The 15750-nt window shown below is 40.5% G+C and overlaps 2 protein-coding genes across 2 annotated transcripts in view; one reads left to right on the forward strand and one right to left on the reverse strand.

Moving 5' to 3' along the window:
- trim23 (tripartite motif containing 23) overlaps positions 1-4609 on the reverse strand; it is a 13154-nt gene extending 8545 nt beyond the window's left edge. The window contains exons 1-4 of the mRNA XM_080046755.1: positions 4499-4609; positions 2517-2679; positions 2058-2179; positions 685-963 (exon numbers count right to left, since the gene is read on the reverse strand). Of these exons, the coding sequence (XP_079902881.1) occupies positions 685-963; positions 2058-2179; positions 2517-2679; positions 4499-4594 (660 nt within the window). The 5' untranslated portion in view covers positions 4595-4609. The remainder of the gene's footprint in view (positions 1-684; positions 964-2057; positions 2180-2516; positions 2680-4498) is intronic.
- A 2729-nt stretch (positions 4610-7338) lies between these two features.
- On the forward strand, positions 7339-14762 carry mzt2b (mitotic spindle organizing protein 2B). The gene is made up of 4 exons (XM_080047253.1): positions 7339-7407; positions 8986-9195; positions 9998-10158; positions 13908-14762. Exons 2-4 carry the CDS (start codon positions 9020-9022, stop codon positions 14051-14053), a joined length of 483 nt encoding a protein of 160 aa, XP_079903379.1. The 5' UTR covers positions 7339-7407; positions 8986-9019; the 3' UTR covers positions 14054-14762.
- Positions 14763-15750: the final 988 nt, after the last annotated feature.

Here is a 15750-nt window from a genome sequence, read left to right on the forward strand (position 1 = left end):
GATTAGATGAAAGCACCCTATTACATAACAAACTAAATGTTAAAAACAGCATAAATTTAAACATGCTCAAACAAGATGAATAAATGACTCCGTGTTGCAACAATCAGAAAAAAAAGTGAGAGAGATTTAGAAATAATGGTAATTTCATTTAAATAATGTTATACACTTGCATATGCATTTTATCATCATATTGGAACTATTTATGTCATATTTCTTGTTCTTAATGCCTTATATGAATTAAGTTATCTTGTTTTAATATGATTTGCTGTGTTGTTTTATTTTTTTATTTTGCTTATGTTGTTGTTCAGCCCATTGAGAATTTTTTTTTGTGAATTTGTAAAAATAAAATAAAATAAGATAAAACAAAACAAAACAAAACAAAACAAAATAAAATAAAATAAAATAAAATAAAATAAAATAAAATAAAATAAAATAAAATAAAATAAAATAAAATAAAATAAAATAAAATAAAATAAAATAAAATAAAATAAAATAAAATAAAATAAAATAAAATAAAATAAAATAAAATAAAATAAAATAAAATAAAATAAAATAAAATAAAATAAAATAAAATAAAATAAAATAAAATAAAATAAAATAAAATAAAATAAAATAAAATAAAATAAAAATAAATAAAAATAAAATTCCATACTTTCCCATACTGCGTAGTTACCCTGTACCTACCTTATGTCCTTGGTGCTTGCCGTACTCCTTGCAGACGCAGCACATGAGCGGGCCGGACAGACAGGCTTCCTCCAGACAAACGAACTCTATGGCGTGGACCTGATGCTGCGGACACAGGGTCTTCTCATGGGGCTTGTCTGCTAGCGGCACGCGGCGGTGTTTGGCTAGCGTGCGGGTCGAGTGTGTGTGCTGGGAACACTCGGCACACAGGTGAGTAGCGCACACTGTGCAGTACATAGAGGCAGTGTGGCTCTCGTCCTCATCACAACGGATTACACACTGGCAGAAAGAAGAACAGTACGCAATGTTAAAAATACTGTATTAGTCTTGGTGTATATATCCCTTAGCTTTAGGTCTTTGCAATCTCACAATATGTAAGTAATCTTTGAACTCCAAAATGTATTCAACGGATTACACACTGGGTAGAAGGGAGAACAGTACTTTAAATTATTTGAAAATATATATATTTTTGTGTTTTTTTTTTGCTTTATTAGACAGTATGGAGAGACAGAGATGAAATGGGGCAGAGAGGGGGATGAAATGCAGAGATGTCCTCATCACAAAGGATTATGAACTGGGTGGAAATAAGAACAGTGAGTGATTATATAATATGTAGCTTTTCTATAGATTAATTGAAACATATCTATTTTACTATTATTTATTTCTTATAATTTGTGTTGCCATTATTGAACTGTACTGGAAGGAAATAAGAAGAGTACTCAATGTTATAAATACTGAATTAGAAAATATATATATTTTTTTGTTGCTTTTATTAGACAGTTTGGAGAGACAGAGATGAAATGGGTTAGAGAGGGGGATGACCACGGGCTGGATTCTAACCCGGGTCTGCTGTGAAGAGGACTGAGACTCTATAGAGGGGGGCAGGGGGCTCTAACCACTACACCACGAGTGAATATAAAAATCTATATGAGAAAAAGTGTTATGCCTTGCAGCTTAAAAGCCGTAACCTTTAGCTATAATAGGGTAAAGCTAAATGGGTAGAAGAGTGAGTGATAGGTAGAGTAGTTGTGAAGGGTTAGTGTTAAGTGTATAATTTTGTTGTTTGATTTTTCTTTCAAAAAAGTACATTAAAAAACAAAAAATAAAATTGATACACTGGGTGTTTTTCTTGGTGATGTTTTGCTAAAACTGTAAAAAATATAATTGTTTTCTTTTTTTTTTAAGATATTTTTTTGGCAATTTTTATGCTTTATTGACAGTGTAGAGACAGAGTTGAAATGGGGCAGAGAGGGGAGTGACATGCAGAGAACAACCGCGGGCTGGAATCGAACCCGGGTCCGCTGCTGGCCGAGGCCCATGGGGGGGACGCCCTACCAACTGAGTTAAGGGCGCCCCCATTGTTTTCTTCTTACTTCTCCCATTCCCTTGAGCGCGTCCTCTGCCATGCCCGACTGGTTGCTGGCTCCATTCTGCAGACGCTCCAACAACTCCAGCAGAGCAAAGTTCTTCTTCAGACCCCACACACCAGAGTCACCTAGACACAGACAGACAAACAGACAGACAGACACACAGACAGACAGACAGACAGACAGGCAGGCAGACAGACAGACAGACAGACAGACAGACACACATATATTCAGAGTCAGACGCAATGCATTGTGGGGCGGTTTAGTAGGGAAAATAACCTATCGATCCATACACAAAATCTTTTCCGGAAGATAGTAGCCTACTCATCCGGGGCATTTCTCGACTACACAACCACAACATACTCAAATTGAGGTCAAAATTAGTATGATCAGGACGTTAGTATGGCTTTTAGTATGAGTTGGACATAAGTATGAGTAGGAAGTTAGTAGGGCCACACAACTGACCCAGCTCGGTGACCTGTCTGTCAAAGGGGCAGCGTACGGCGCGGCCGTGCAGAGGGAGACGCGTCAGACAGTCGTGACAGACGGTGTGTCCACAGAGCAGCAGGCGGGGCACTTTGTCTCCCTGCAGAGAGAAGACGTCCTCACACACGCCACACTCCAACACCTGGGGAGCAATAACACACAATGTTAATTAAAGCTGGGGTATAGGATTTCTGGGCGAGTATCAGGGTAAGGCTTTGATTCTCTGTTCTTATTGGCTGTTGTTGGGACTGTCCATTCACTTTGGCACCGACTTTGTTGGTGTAGTAGAGCGTGTCAGGGAGAGACCATAGGGGAGGGACCAAAGAGAACAAGTGGAGCGGGTTGAGGTATTTGGATTCGAATCTCTATCCCAACTGCCATTTTCTCCCCAAATCCTCCACCCCAGTAAAATCTCTCTCTATATTCAACCAGAAATCACTTTTACAGTACGCACAGGTCATAACACAGGTCTCCTAGTCATTCAGCTTTGCAGTAATCACCAAATAACATAGAGAGAAGACATCCTCAAACACTCCACACTCCAACACCTAGGAAGCAATAATACACAATGTTAATTAAAGCTGGGGTATATGATTTCTGATTGGTCAAAGTTAACATGAGCTGTGCACTTTGTTAATTAATAGGAGAAGTAAGTAAATGGTAAATGGTAAATGGACTTGACTTATGTAGCGCTTCTTAGCCGATTTTCTCAGCCCCAAAGCGCTTTCCATTTCTTACCACATTCACCCATTCACACACACACACTTATAAGTGATACTTTGTTGTTAATATACCTGTGAAATCTCTCTCTATATTCAACCAGAAATCACTTTTACAGTATGCACAGTTCATAACACAGGTCTCCCAGTCATTCAGCTTTGCAGTAATTGCCAGATAAAAAAAGTTCCTCGGAGCACCTTTTAACCAGGTTTTTTCCCCCCATTGAATCAAGAATCTCTTTTTCAAGAATGACTGAAAAAATGAAATGTGCATAGTAAACAACAGTGATAAAAGAGCAGAAATATATCCAGAGTGTAATGTATTCATGAATTATTACACCAAAGGCAGCATCGCCAGACAGTAAACAAGTCACGAGCTATAACCGTTTGGATTTGAGCCATTGTTTGGTCCTCAGTTAAAAGCACTGGGGTTGTTCCTTTAGTTTTAGATTAGTATGTAAAAAATGTTGCCTCCTTTGCAGAGAAAGCCGACCGGCCGAAATATGTCTTGTTTATTGCCGGATACGATGAGCACCGATGTAGGCTCGTGTGGGTGTGAGGCGTCTCAACTTGACTCATTATTTTTCGGATGGTTAACATCACACTCCTGTCCTGACATATTACTGTGATCTTTGATTAAACGCTGTGTCGACATTTTTCAAACCCGTCGGGGGAGACACACACGCGCACGCACGCACGCACGCACGCACGCACACACACACACACACACACACACACACACACACACACACACACACACACACACACACACACACACACACACACACACACACACACACACACACACACACACACACACAGGTTCTAACTTGCAAATAGACTTTCAAATCACGTTACTGAGCTATTCTGCCACAGAGAGGAGCTACAGACAACATTAAATGGCAACCAGGTCTAGCCGAGTGCACTGCAGACGACAGCTAGCGATGACAACCCGTCCAGCACTGTTATTAACACACATAAACAGTAGCAGAATTGGGTAGCATATAGTACGTATAGGCGAGTTAAAATAACTACGTAGCAAGCCTCCTCTGATACGCAGTTCATGTGAAATCTATACGATTGGCATCCACTGTCTGACTGGCACCGACGCCAACGCAGCATTCTCCCAAAAACGAGCACTCCCGAATAATCCCGAGCTGGCTATCAAACCCCGAGTGCAAACTAACCAACACATACTATCAATCAAAGAGTAATTTAGTCTAAATGTGGCAGTGTTACTACCTTCACATTGTTTCCAGAAGCCCCTCTCCCGTGTCGCATACACGGCTCCATCGCTACGGCGCTGTGCTTGTTTATTCCTGCTGCAGCGGCGGCCATTCTTGGACGACAGCGCAGAGGACTGAGCATGCGCGAGGGGAGTGACACCCTCACTGTACTTCCGGTTTCGCTCTGTCAGCGCTAGTAGCATTACAAAGCACACAAACTCTTTTTTTAGGTGGGGGTTTCTCTAGCATATACAAGGAACTTCATTATCGTATTATTTAGTTGTTACTTGATACGTTTCTGATAGTGTAACATACATTTCGCCTCTTGAAGAGAGCGAGAACCATTGCGATGTAATCTGTGTCCTTCATTGAGGCGCATGCGCAGTGCTAAAATTACGTCTTCTGCTATTTAGCTGTCAAACTCTTTACCGTAACAATACCATTTCCCTTGTATTTATCGATCTATCTATGAATGAAAAGAAACGGGACTTGTGTTATGTGCAAAGCGCAGTTAATTCGTCGTGACTACAAATCCCGTAGGACTACACGGGTTGTCTGCTTTACAGAGAGGCTGTCATTTTATGTAGAAAGCAGAGGGGTTATTTCACCGAATCAGAGTGGTTTCAGGAGGGGTAGAGGAACAATGGATCCTGTAGTGTGTTTAGAGACTGACATTAGGAAAGCGCAAATTAATAAGGAGTCTGTGATGGCAGTTTTCTTTGATGTAGAGAAGGCGTATGATATGGTTTGGAAGGAGGGGTTGATGATTAAATTAAATAACATAGGAATAGGGGGTAGAACATATAATTGGATTAAGGGTTTTTTATTTGATAGAAGTATACAGGTTAGAATTGGATCAGTCTTATCAAGGGAGTATAAAATAGAGAATGGTACTCCGCAGGGTAGTATAATTAGTCCAATACTCTTCTTGATAATGATAAATGATGTTTTTTCTCTAGTTCAGGATGATATTGAACGGTCGTTGTTTGCTGATGACGGGGCATTGTGGAAAAGGGGAAGAAATACTAATCACATTATAGGGAAAATACAAGAGGCAGTTAATATGGTTGAAAAGTGGTCATATTCATGGGGGTTCAAATTTTCAGTGGAAAAAACAAGAACAGTAATGTTCACCAGGAAAAGAGGGGTTAATAAACAGATCAAAATGTATGGACAGGTTATAGAACAGGTGAAGGTCTTTAAGTTTTTAGGTATGTGGTTTGATGCTAAATTAACATGGAATGATCATATTGATAAGATAAGTACTAAATGTAAAAAGATTTTGAATGTAATGAGGTGCTTAACAGGGTCAGAATGGGGGGCAAGCAGGTCTGCTATTAGAAATATTTATATAGCTTTGATTAGATCTGTTTTAGAATATGGGTGTATAGCGTATGGGTCAGCAGCAAAAACCTCATTAAAGAAATTGGAGGTGATTCAAACTCAGGCCTTAAGGCTGTGCTGTGGTGCATATAGAACAACCCCTGTGTCTGCTCTCCAGGTAGAGATGGGGGAGATGCCGCTGCACATTAGAAGGAAGCAGCTGAGAGCTAACTACTGGACAAACCTTCAAGGGCATAGTGAGGACAGACACCCAACTAAAAAGGTACTGCAGCCATGCTGGGAGAGGGACAGGGCTAAGCAACTGTGTTTTGCATGGACCAGTGAGAAAGTGGCTATGGATTTTGGGGTACATCAGAAATCATTCAGTCCTTCAGTAGCAATTTCAAGAACACCACCTTGGTTATTCCCATCTGTCACAATTGATTTAAGTTTGTTGGAGAAAATCCATACCTTTTCTGGAAATATAGGTGAGTTAGTGGAGAATAGGATCCAAATGCAGTATCAAGCATATGCACCAGTATACACAGACGGGTCAAAAGATCCAGATACAGGGAGTACAGGGTTTGCATTCACTATTCCATCAGTACAAATTTCGGTCAATAGGAGAACATCACATCATTTATCAGTTTACACAGTGGAGTTGTTGGGTATTCTGATAGCACTACAAAGGATAGAGCAGGAAAACGTAGGGAAGTTTCTAATATGTTCAGATTCAAGTTCTGCGTTGGTGTCGTTGCAAGCATGTCATTCCAACAGCAGACAAGATATTGTGCATGAAATATATGAAACATTGATTAGAGTTAAAAGAAGGGGGGTAATAATAGCATTTCTGTGGATTCCAGCTCACAGAGGGATTAAAGGGAATGAAATAGCGGATTCGTTGGCAAAACAGTCATTGAAGCAGGGCAACATAATGGGCATTTCATTTAGCAAATCAGAAATAAGGGATATAATTAAGAGAAACGTTATAAAAGAATGGCAACGTGAATGGGATACAGAAGTGACAGGAAGGCATCTTTATTCAATTCAGGATAAGGTGAACATAAGGAAAATTACTAAAAGGAGTGCTAAAGAGGAGAAAATTTTAACAAGATTGAGGGTAGGGCATACTGGGTTAAACAAGACACTGCATCTAATTAATAAACACCCTACAGGTAGGTGTGGAAGCTGCTTAGACCAAGAGGAGTCAGTCAGGCACGTCATTATGGATTGCAGGGAATACACACAAGTACGGGAAACATTAAAAGGGGAACTAAGGGAAATGGGAATTGGGGAGTTTAGTTTAAAAAGTTTATTTGAAGAGGGGGTAGGGAAATTATTTAAATATTTGAGGGTGACAGGATTGATGGGGAGAATTTAGTTAGAGGGGTAGTTAACTCCGGTTCACACTCCAACATAGTAGGTGGCGGTAATGCGACCTGAAGCTGGTTGCCGTCCGCCAAAAAAAAACCCAAAAAGAAGAAGAAGAAGGGTTGTCTGCTGTTGATGACGTATATTTTGGCGCGCCTCGCTAGCATCAAGAAGAGGGACTGTTGTGGTTTCTTTCTCCTTCTCTAAACGCTTGTTACAGATAATTCAACGGTAAGTAGTTTTAATTTAACGTTTGTGTGTGTGTGTGTGTGTGTGTGTGTGTGTGTGTGTGTGTGTGTGTGTGTGTGTGTGTGTGTGTTCGCTTATATTTAGAAAATAAATAATGTAAAATAAGTGTTTAGGCCGACATATTTCAATGTTGTAGCCTCACAGCCTTATCTATATGTATGCTAGTTAATTCATTGATTTAGTTAATGTTGATTTGAATCCGATCCTATTCACGTTATTACAGGTTGGTATATCAGGTGTATATCGGCGTTAGTTTCACTCTTTGGATTTCTGTGTGTGTGTTGTTAATTTTTCATTTTCATTTTCATTTAACTTTTATTTATCCTCGAGAGACCAATTGAGGGGTGACCCTCATTTTCACTGACGTCGAGTTTAAAATAAATTCAAAACAACAATACATACAAAATATTCAATGCAAATACATCAAATACACAACAAGTGAAGAGAAGAGAAAAAAACAAAACAATTGAAACATTTACAAAGTGGTGAAGAGTGGCAGCAATTAAAAGGAATAAAGTACAATATAGTCTAATTAAAACAGTTACAAGTAGAGTTTGGCAGATCCAGGATAGTCTGTTTAAATTGGCCAAAGGATATGAAAGTATTTAGTTTAATTTTTAGCTGTAAGTTGTTCCAGGAGTCGGGGGCACTGAAGCTAAAAGCTGTCTTTCCCAGCTCAGACCGGGCTTGTGGGACATAAAGCATAAGCATGTCAGTGGAGCGGGTTTGATAAAGCCCATCATAATGTGTTCGCTTATATTTAGAACCAGAGGAGGTGTAGAATAGGCTAAGTGTCTCTAGGCCTACATATTTCACTGATGAAGCCTCACGTTTGCAGTTTAATTAATTGATCAAGTGTGATTTGATTTTGATTTGGATACGTTCTTATTCACGTGTTTTCATGTATACAGATAATTCTAATTTAACGGTAGGTAATATGAATTTAGTGTGTGTGTGTGTGTGTGTGTGTGTGTGTGTGTGTGTGTGTGTGGTTCATGTGTTAACTTATATATATTTAGAAAAAAGGAGTTATAGGCGTAATAGGTGTCTCAATGTTGTATTGTTGAAACCCCACTGCCACAACTGTAGGCTTTGCTGGTTCATTGATTTATTAAGTTTTTTATATTTGAGTACATTCCTCTTCACGTGTCTTCAGATTGGCATCATGCATAGTATATAATAATAATAAATCATATATAATAGTACATGTATTTATATCTATGGGTATAATGTAGCCTATGCTGGTTAAAGCTGTGGTGGAGGATTTGGGGAGAAAATAGCAGTTGGGATAGAGATTCGAATCCAAATACCTCAACCGCTCCACTTGTTCTCTTTGGTCCCTCCCCTATGGTCCCTCCCTGACACGCTCTACACCAACAAAGTCGTGCCAAAGTGAATGGACAGTCTCAACAGGCAATAAGAACAGAGAATCGGAGCCTCGCACTGATTGGTCAAAGTGTACAGCTCATGTTAACTTTGACCAATCAGAAATCATATACCCCAGCTTTAATTGATTAAGTGTATTATGATTTGAATACATTCTTCTTCACGTGTTTTCAGGCTGTTATCCGGTAGCCTTTACCCATCCCTCAGTATGTCCCAACCAGCCCCCGGTGCGCTGCCTTCGGCCCCGGACTCCCCCGCGCTCACCGTCACCAGCAACGTGACCAAATACGCCATGAAGAAGAAGAAAGTCCTGAGCGCCGAGGAGACAGAGCTGTTTGAACTGACGCAGGCCGCCGGCATTAACCTGGACCAGGAGGTCTTCAAGTGAGTAGTGCACACAACTAGACAGTACCCTGCTAAGTACACTAATCAAGGGCACAAGTACAAGTTTGATGTACTTACTGTAATCATGGGAGGTAATTCTATGGACACATGATAAATTAGCTTAGATACAATAACTTGAATTTAATATTACACTACCATAGAATAAGTACTTTTTACTATGTTTTATATGTACTTTTTCTGAAGTAAAATATCTTAATTGGACTTCAGACTGGCAGACAGGTCCTTAGGCACATAGGGTGATAAACTGTAGTTAAAGGCCTACTTCACCGGTTGGAATATGAAGGTGTATTGATTTTATAATGATAGAACGCCGGTTCCGTATGGGTGAAGTATTCCTTTAACCCTACTGTAGTCAGACTAAAAGATAAGATAAGATAAACTTTATTCATCTCAGGCCCAGCAGGGAAATGTAGGTGTTCCAGCAGCACACACACACACACACACACACACACACACACACACACACACACACACACACACACACACACACACACACACACACACACACACACACACACACACACACACACACACACACACACACACACACACACACACACACACACACACACACACACACACACACACTACTAGCTCTGCCAGTGCATATTATGATATGAATTATGATGAAAAAGCAGCCTACTATGTTCATTAATTAAGAGCTCAAGTACAAGTTTGTTGAAGCAGAATATCTTAATTTGTCTTCAAACTTGCAGACATGTCCTTATAAGGTAATACATAGTAGTTAACCCTGATTCTACATCCCCTCTCCCCTCCCTAGGATCCTAGTGGACCTGTTAAAGATGAACGTGGCCCCCCAGGCTGTGTTTCAGACCCTGAAGGCCATGTGTGCCGGACAGAGAGTGGCAGAGAGCGGAGCCGGGGAGAATACTGTGACATCACACACTACCAGCCTCACCACGGCAACTACAGAGCCCAGAGGTGTGTGTGTTCAGCCAAATAATGAGACTTCAGACGCAAATGAATTGTTGTATTTTTGGGGGGGGGGGGGGCATCACTGGCAGGTGTGGAGTTGTATATGGTGAAGGACAGCGATCAAAATACTCTTAAAATGTCTCTAAAACACACTGTAGTCGGACTAGTCACCGAATTGTATGAAAAGTTAGCTAGGTGTGTGTGTGTGTGTGTGTGTGCGTGCGTGCGTGCGTGCGTGCGTGCGTGCGTGCGTGCGTGCGTGCGTGCGTGCGTGCGTGCGTGCGTGCGTGCGTGCGTGTGTGCGTGTGGATCCCTTTCTATAGAGAGTCATGAGCTCAAGGTCTGCAGGAGTGAAGGCCTCCAGCTTTTCAATCTTAAAAGCCTCGGCTTTCTTTCAGAGTTTTTTCTTTAACTACTCGAACTCTACCTTTCAACTTGCTCGCTTTATTCTTCCTGGGCTCTTTGCTTCTCACTTAATATTCACATTCCTGATTCCTCCACTTCAGTACTGTACTAATCCCCCTCACTAACTAAACTCCCTCTCCACTTTCTGTTAAAGGTGCAGTGTGTAATATGACATCATCAAGAAAGTTCTACAAAGTTCTAGAATGCAACACTCCCTGGGTAACCCCAACCCTTTAGAATAATAACAGAAGCTACAGTGGCCTTCAAGGACAAGAACAATTCTAATTTCTAAACAATGCACCTGATGACATTCCAACTATGACACTTTCAAGATGGCGGCACTAGGCCTTGGTCCAAAATATGCAGAAATATGGACATATATGAGACCCTTTCAAAGGGAAAAATAAATAATAATAAAAAAAAATCAGCTATTATGCACTAAATTAAATGTACTTATGGACATTATAATTACTTTCTACAAAATCTGCTAGGAAATAAAACCCATAATTCTACACACTGCAGCTTTAAGGTGAGGCACTACAGGTTAATAGGGCTACATATATAACTTATAGATATCGTCATGGAACTTTGACTGTTGGTTGCTGACATTATTTTTTTTTTATTTTTTTTATCAAATATTTTTCAGAAATGTTTGAATAAATGTGTAAATGTTGCAGAATGTAACTAGCTGTGCGAACATTTGCATCACTTTAAAAACCAAAACACACATTAGGGTCCAAAGATTTTACAGAACAGAATTTGGATACACTCTCTTCTCTTGTATTTAAAAACTTGTATGAAAGCAGACATTCTTTTCTTTTCTAACCTTTAATTATACAGGTATATCCCATGTCCGGAGACTCTTTTACAAGGGAGACCTGTTTCCCTTTCCCACGTTACCATTCACACACCGATAGCAGCAGGTTAACTATCGACATTCACACGAGGCAAGGTGGGTGAAGTAGTGTCTTGCCCAAGGACACAACAACCATGACAAGTGGCAGGGCGGGGATCGAACCTCCAGTCGCCCCACATGTTTTATGGAAGCAAAATAACCAAGAATCCCAAAATATGCTGCTTGAAAAAGTCAATATTTTTGCCTGCAGTGTCTGGATACTGAACACCGAGGATATACAGCACATTTTAGCACTAGGAACTACCTGTAACCTTCTCTTCACTGTGTGCATGTTTCTCTCTAACTTCTCTTCTATTTATTATTATAAAAGTTGCTGTAAGCGGAATGGTTCTTTGAGCTAACTTCCTGTCAGTTACTGCAGTTAGCAGTCCCCTCCCTCGTCCCTACGTCACCACATTAATGCACTGCGGTCTTCAAGCAGCGAGTTATCTAGCATCATCTCAGATCCATAAGTCTGATAAAACATGATTAAAAACCATCGAAACAGAACTTGGGAAGGATTTTTACCTGCTCCGCCATTGTAGGCGCATAAACATTCACCCAACTGTTGCTCTGGCGTGCACCGGCAGCGAGACCATGAGTGAGACGGGTTTCGGTTTGTAGCGTTCTCTCTTGTGATTGGATATTAATTTCGGGATCCCCCGAAAAGTTTATATGCCGATTACATGTAGAGCAGCTGACTGAGAGATCGGCTTTATGAAACGCGCACATTATGTAAGTGATCACTGTATGAATAAAGAGCGATTTAACACTTATATTAACATAAATAAACCGCTTACTTGTGACCCATGGAGACTGCTCATGCCAATGTTCACGCTTGTATCACACATTGAAAGATTGTAGCACTTATCTGCTCCACTAGAAAAGACCAAGATAGATATAAACAAGCTAGACACTAACCTTCACTGTGTGCATGTCACTTTTCTCTCTAACTTCCTCTCTATCTCTTCTATCTACTCTAACTGTATTTCCCCTGAAGAAGAAGACGCTACTTCTTCTTCTTTGGTGTGTGGAAAGAGTCCTAAGCCTGCGTCTGCCTCCGGCCCCCGAGCCCCCAGAGTCAGCACTAAGATAGTGGTCTACGGCCCGCAGGACGCTAGCAATGCCCACACACAACAAGGTCCCTGAATGCAGCATGTTAGCACACACGTCTGCCTGTCTGTGTGTGTCTTTCTGTGTTTCTCACTGTCTGTCTGTGTGTGTGTGTGTGTCTGTCTGTCTGTCTGTCTGTCTGTCTGTCTGACTGTCTGCCTGTGTGTCTGTATGTGTGTGTGTCTGCCTGTCTGTCTTTCCGTTTGCCTGCCTCAAACTTCCTATATTAGCATTGTGTGTGTGTGTGTGTGTGTGTGTGTGTTTGTGTGTGTGTGTGTGTGTGTGTGTGTGTGTGTGTGTGTTTGTGTTTACTTCGATCTATGGAACTGAATTTTGCCATGACTACACACTCATTTCATTTCATCAGTATGCAACAGTGGAAATTGTGTGTGTGTGTTTGTGTGTCTGTGCACGTTGAGGTGTGTGTGTGTGTGTGTGTGTCTGTGCACGTTGAGGTGTGTGTGTGTGTGTGTGTCTGTGCACGTTGAGGTGTGTGTGTGTGTGTGTCTGTGCACGTTGAGGTGTGTGTGTGTGTGTGTGTGTGTGTGTGTGTGTGTGTGTACATTCACTGCACAATTTATTCTTTGTGTTTTTAAAATGGCTGGAAAGTTCTAAAGTTTTGGGTGAAGCTCCTTTCTAGTCACTTTCTGGTTCTTGCTGCTGTTGTTGGTGATTGGCTGATTTGTATTTCACAATCACAATCACAATCCCTTTCCTCTGTAAATCATTTGAATTTTATCCGTTTCATTGTCTGTTTCCATTTTTTTAAAGTGCCACGTTATTCGGATCATTCAAAGCTACAATAATGATGAATTAAAGGTGCAGTCAGCGATCTGGAGAACGCTTGTTGTCAAAATAATTCTTTGTCAAAATCAGTGAATATCTCCTCATAAATCCGCTACCTTTCCTTACTGTGTGTGTGTGTGCTGAATTTTCTTTTTGTTGTTATTACCCAGCCTGGGCTCTGTAAACTGGTATGTAAAACAAAGGAGGCCCACCGTAGCTGCCAACTCAACACACCCGTTTACAGAGCATAGGCCGTGTATTAACACTGGATTTATTTAAGCGCAGACGTGGTATGAACTAGAATCGAATCATGGGAAGAAATTCACAGATTTTGACAAAAACCCAAAGTGATTTTTTTTTCAGCTTTCTCCAGAATCACTGACTCCACCTTTTGAAATATTGCGTATGGCCCTTTAACTAACTCTATTTGTTCTGTGTTGTATTGTTGTATGGTCCACAGTGCGTAGTAAACTAACTGTATATGGTCTGTGTTGTGTTGTCTATGGCCCTTTAACTGACTGTATATGTTCTCTGTTGTATTGTGTCTTGTCCACAGTGCGTAGTAAAGCCGGGGCGGGTCACAGTGAGAAGAGCAGGGAGCCGTCCGGGCAGCGCGTGCAGCGACAGCCCAGCGCCACCAGGGGGACGAAGGCCAAGAGCTCGGGCTCCTCCAGCTCCTCCTCCCAGATCAACTCCACTTAAAGCTGGGGTGTGTGATTCCTGATTGGTCAAAGGTTAACATGAGCTGTACACTTTGACCAATCAGAGCGAGGCTCCGATTCTCTGTTCTTATTGCCTGTTGGGACTGTCCATTCACTTTGGCACCGACTTTGTTGGTGTAGAGCGTGTCAGGGAGGGACCATAGGGGAGGGACCAAAGAGAACAAGTGGAGCGGTTGAGGTATTTGGAATCTAATCTCTATCCCAACTGCTATTTTCTCCCAAAATCATATACCCCAGCTTTAAAGGTGCTACGAGGAACTTTTAAACATTTCTGAAACAGTCTCATTTTTTCCCCCGATGATCATAAATGACATGTAACAGCAAAACGAGACCATCAGTGCAAAGTATGCTGCTTTTATATAGTTATTCTTAATGCCTTTGTCATGGGTATATACGCTCACCCAGGAACAACAGCTGGCGTAGTAAAAACACTACCGCTTTTGTCCAAAGGGGGTGCAAGAATGAACACAAACTGAAAGTTCCTCGGAGCAACTTTAATAAGACTAAAGGCAATATTAGGCCATACTGTACATATTGTTTTTTTATTTTTTATTACATCTAATGTATCTTTATGTTTAACTGTCCAAATTGTCCCTTTGTTCTCATGTGTTACTGTAAGTGAGTTTATGAGGAAAATTAAAATGTCTGTATTTCAGTTTGCAACTTTTTATATAAAGATTCATCTCTAATAAATCTGATAACAATACTACTGACAAATTGGACCCTTGTTTATAGGACCATTTGTTTTTCTATCCTTTATTTTGCACAAAATTGATTCGGGATAATGTTTTAAAATGTTAAAAAATGTGTGTAGCGAGAAAAGATGGATACAACAGTTATCAATTAACCACTGGTCCAATTGATTTATATTTCCCTTCTCTTGTCCCATGTCTGTGAGGGGTTAGTGAGGGTATAATGGGGTAGATCTACAGCTCTGGAACAACTTAAGAGACCACTCCAAATGTTCAGTGTCCCTCGTTTTACTATTTAGAGGCATATGTTTGAGTAGAATGAACTCTTTGGTTTTATAATATAAACTACTGACATTTCTACCAAATGCACAATACATTTTTTGTCATTAAAAGCATTTTCTATTAGTAATGTAGAGATGAAGATTTAAGAAAAATCCAGACTGGTCCCATAATTTTTTCTGGAGCTGTATGTAAGAAATATAGGGAATTGGAGAAGCATTATCACCATGCTGTCACAAGGGGGCAGTAGTGTCTCAAACATTTTAATTCAACCAGCCTAATGCCAACAAGCCAAAATATTTTCCTAAATATGCTCATGCCATTATGAATGAAAGTGACTCTGATCAATGCATTTTATTTAAGTGTGTTTGAAACAAAAGCTCCTCATTCACAAACGGGACTGATGCTTTAGCTGTGTGTGGTTGTGTGTGTGTGTGTGTGTGTGTGTGTGTGTGTGTGTGTGTGTGTGTGTGTGTGTGTGTGTGTGTGTACTTGTACATGCATCATTGTGAAGACCAATGTAGAATTGTAACCATCGAGTGAGGACACGTTGGTCCCTATTTTATTCAAAGGGCTGTTTGAGGGTTAACACTAGGTTTTAAGGTTCAGGTATGAATTAGGTTTATGTTAGGGTTAGTGTAAGGGTTGGTTTGTGTGTGTGTGTGTGTGTGTGTGTGTGTGTGTGTGTGTGTGTGTTTGAGAAAGA

This window comes from Ammodytes marinus, assembly GCF_949987685.1.
Source record: "Ammodytes marinus genome assembly, chromosome: 18".
Classification (NCBI taxonomy): Eukaryota; Metazoa; Chordata; class Actinopteri; order Uranoscopiformes; family Ammodytidae; genus Ammodytes; species Ammodytes marinus.

What these genes read in the sequence shown, in the direction of transcription:
- mzt2b (XM_080047253.1), top strand. Translation starts at nt 9,020, where the DNA reads ATGTCCCAACCAGCCCCCGGTGCGCTGCCTTCGGCCCCGGACTCCCCC. An exon ending in CTGGACCAGGAGGTCTTCAA is followed by an intron (nt 9,196 to 9,997) that starts GTGAGTAGTGCA and finishes TCCCCTCCCTAG; the next exon opens with GATCCTAGTGGACCTGTTAA. An exon ending in GGCAACTACAGAGCCCAGAG is followed by an intron (nt 10,159 to 13,907) that starts GTGTGTGTGTTC and finishes TCTTGTCCACAG; the next exon opens with TGCGTAGTAAAGCCGGGGCG.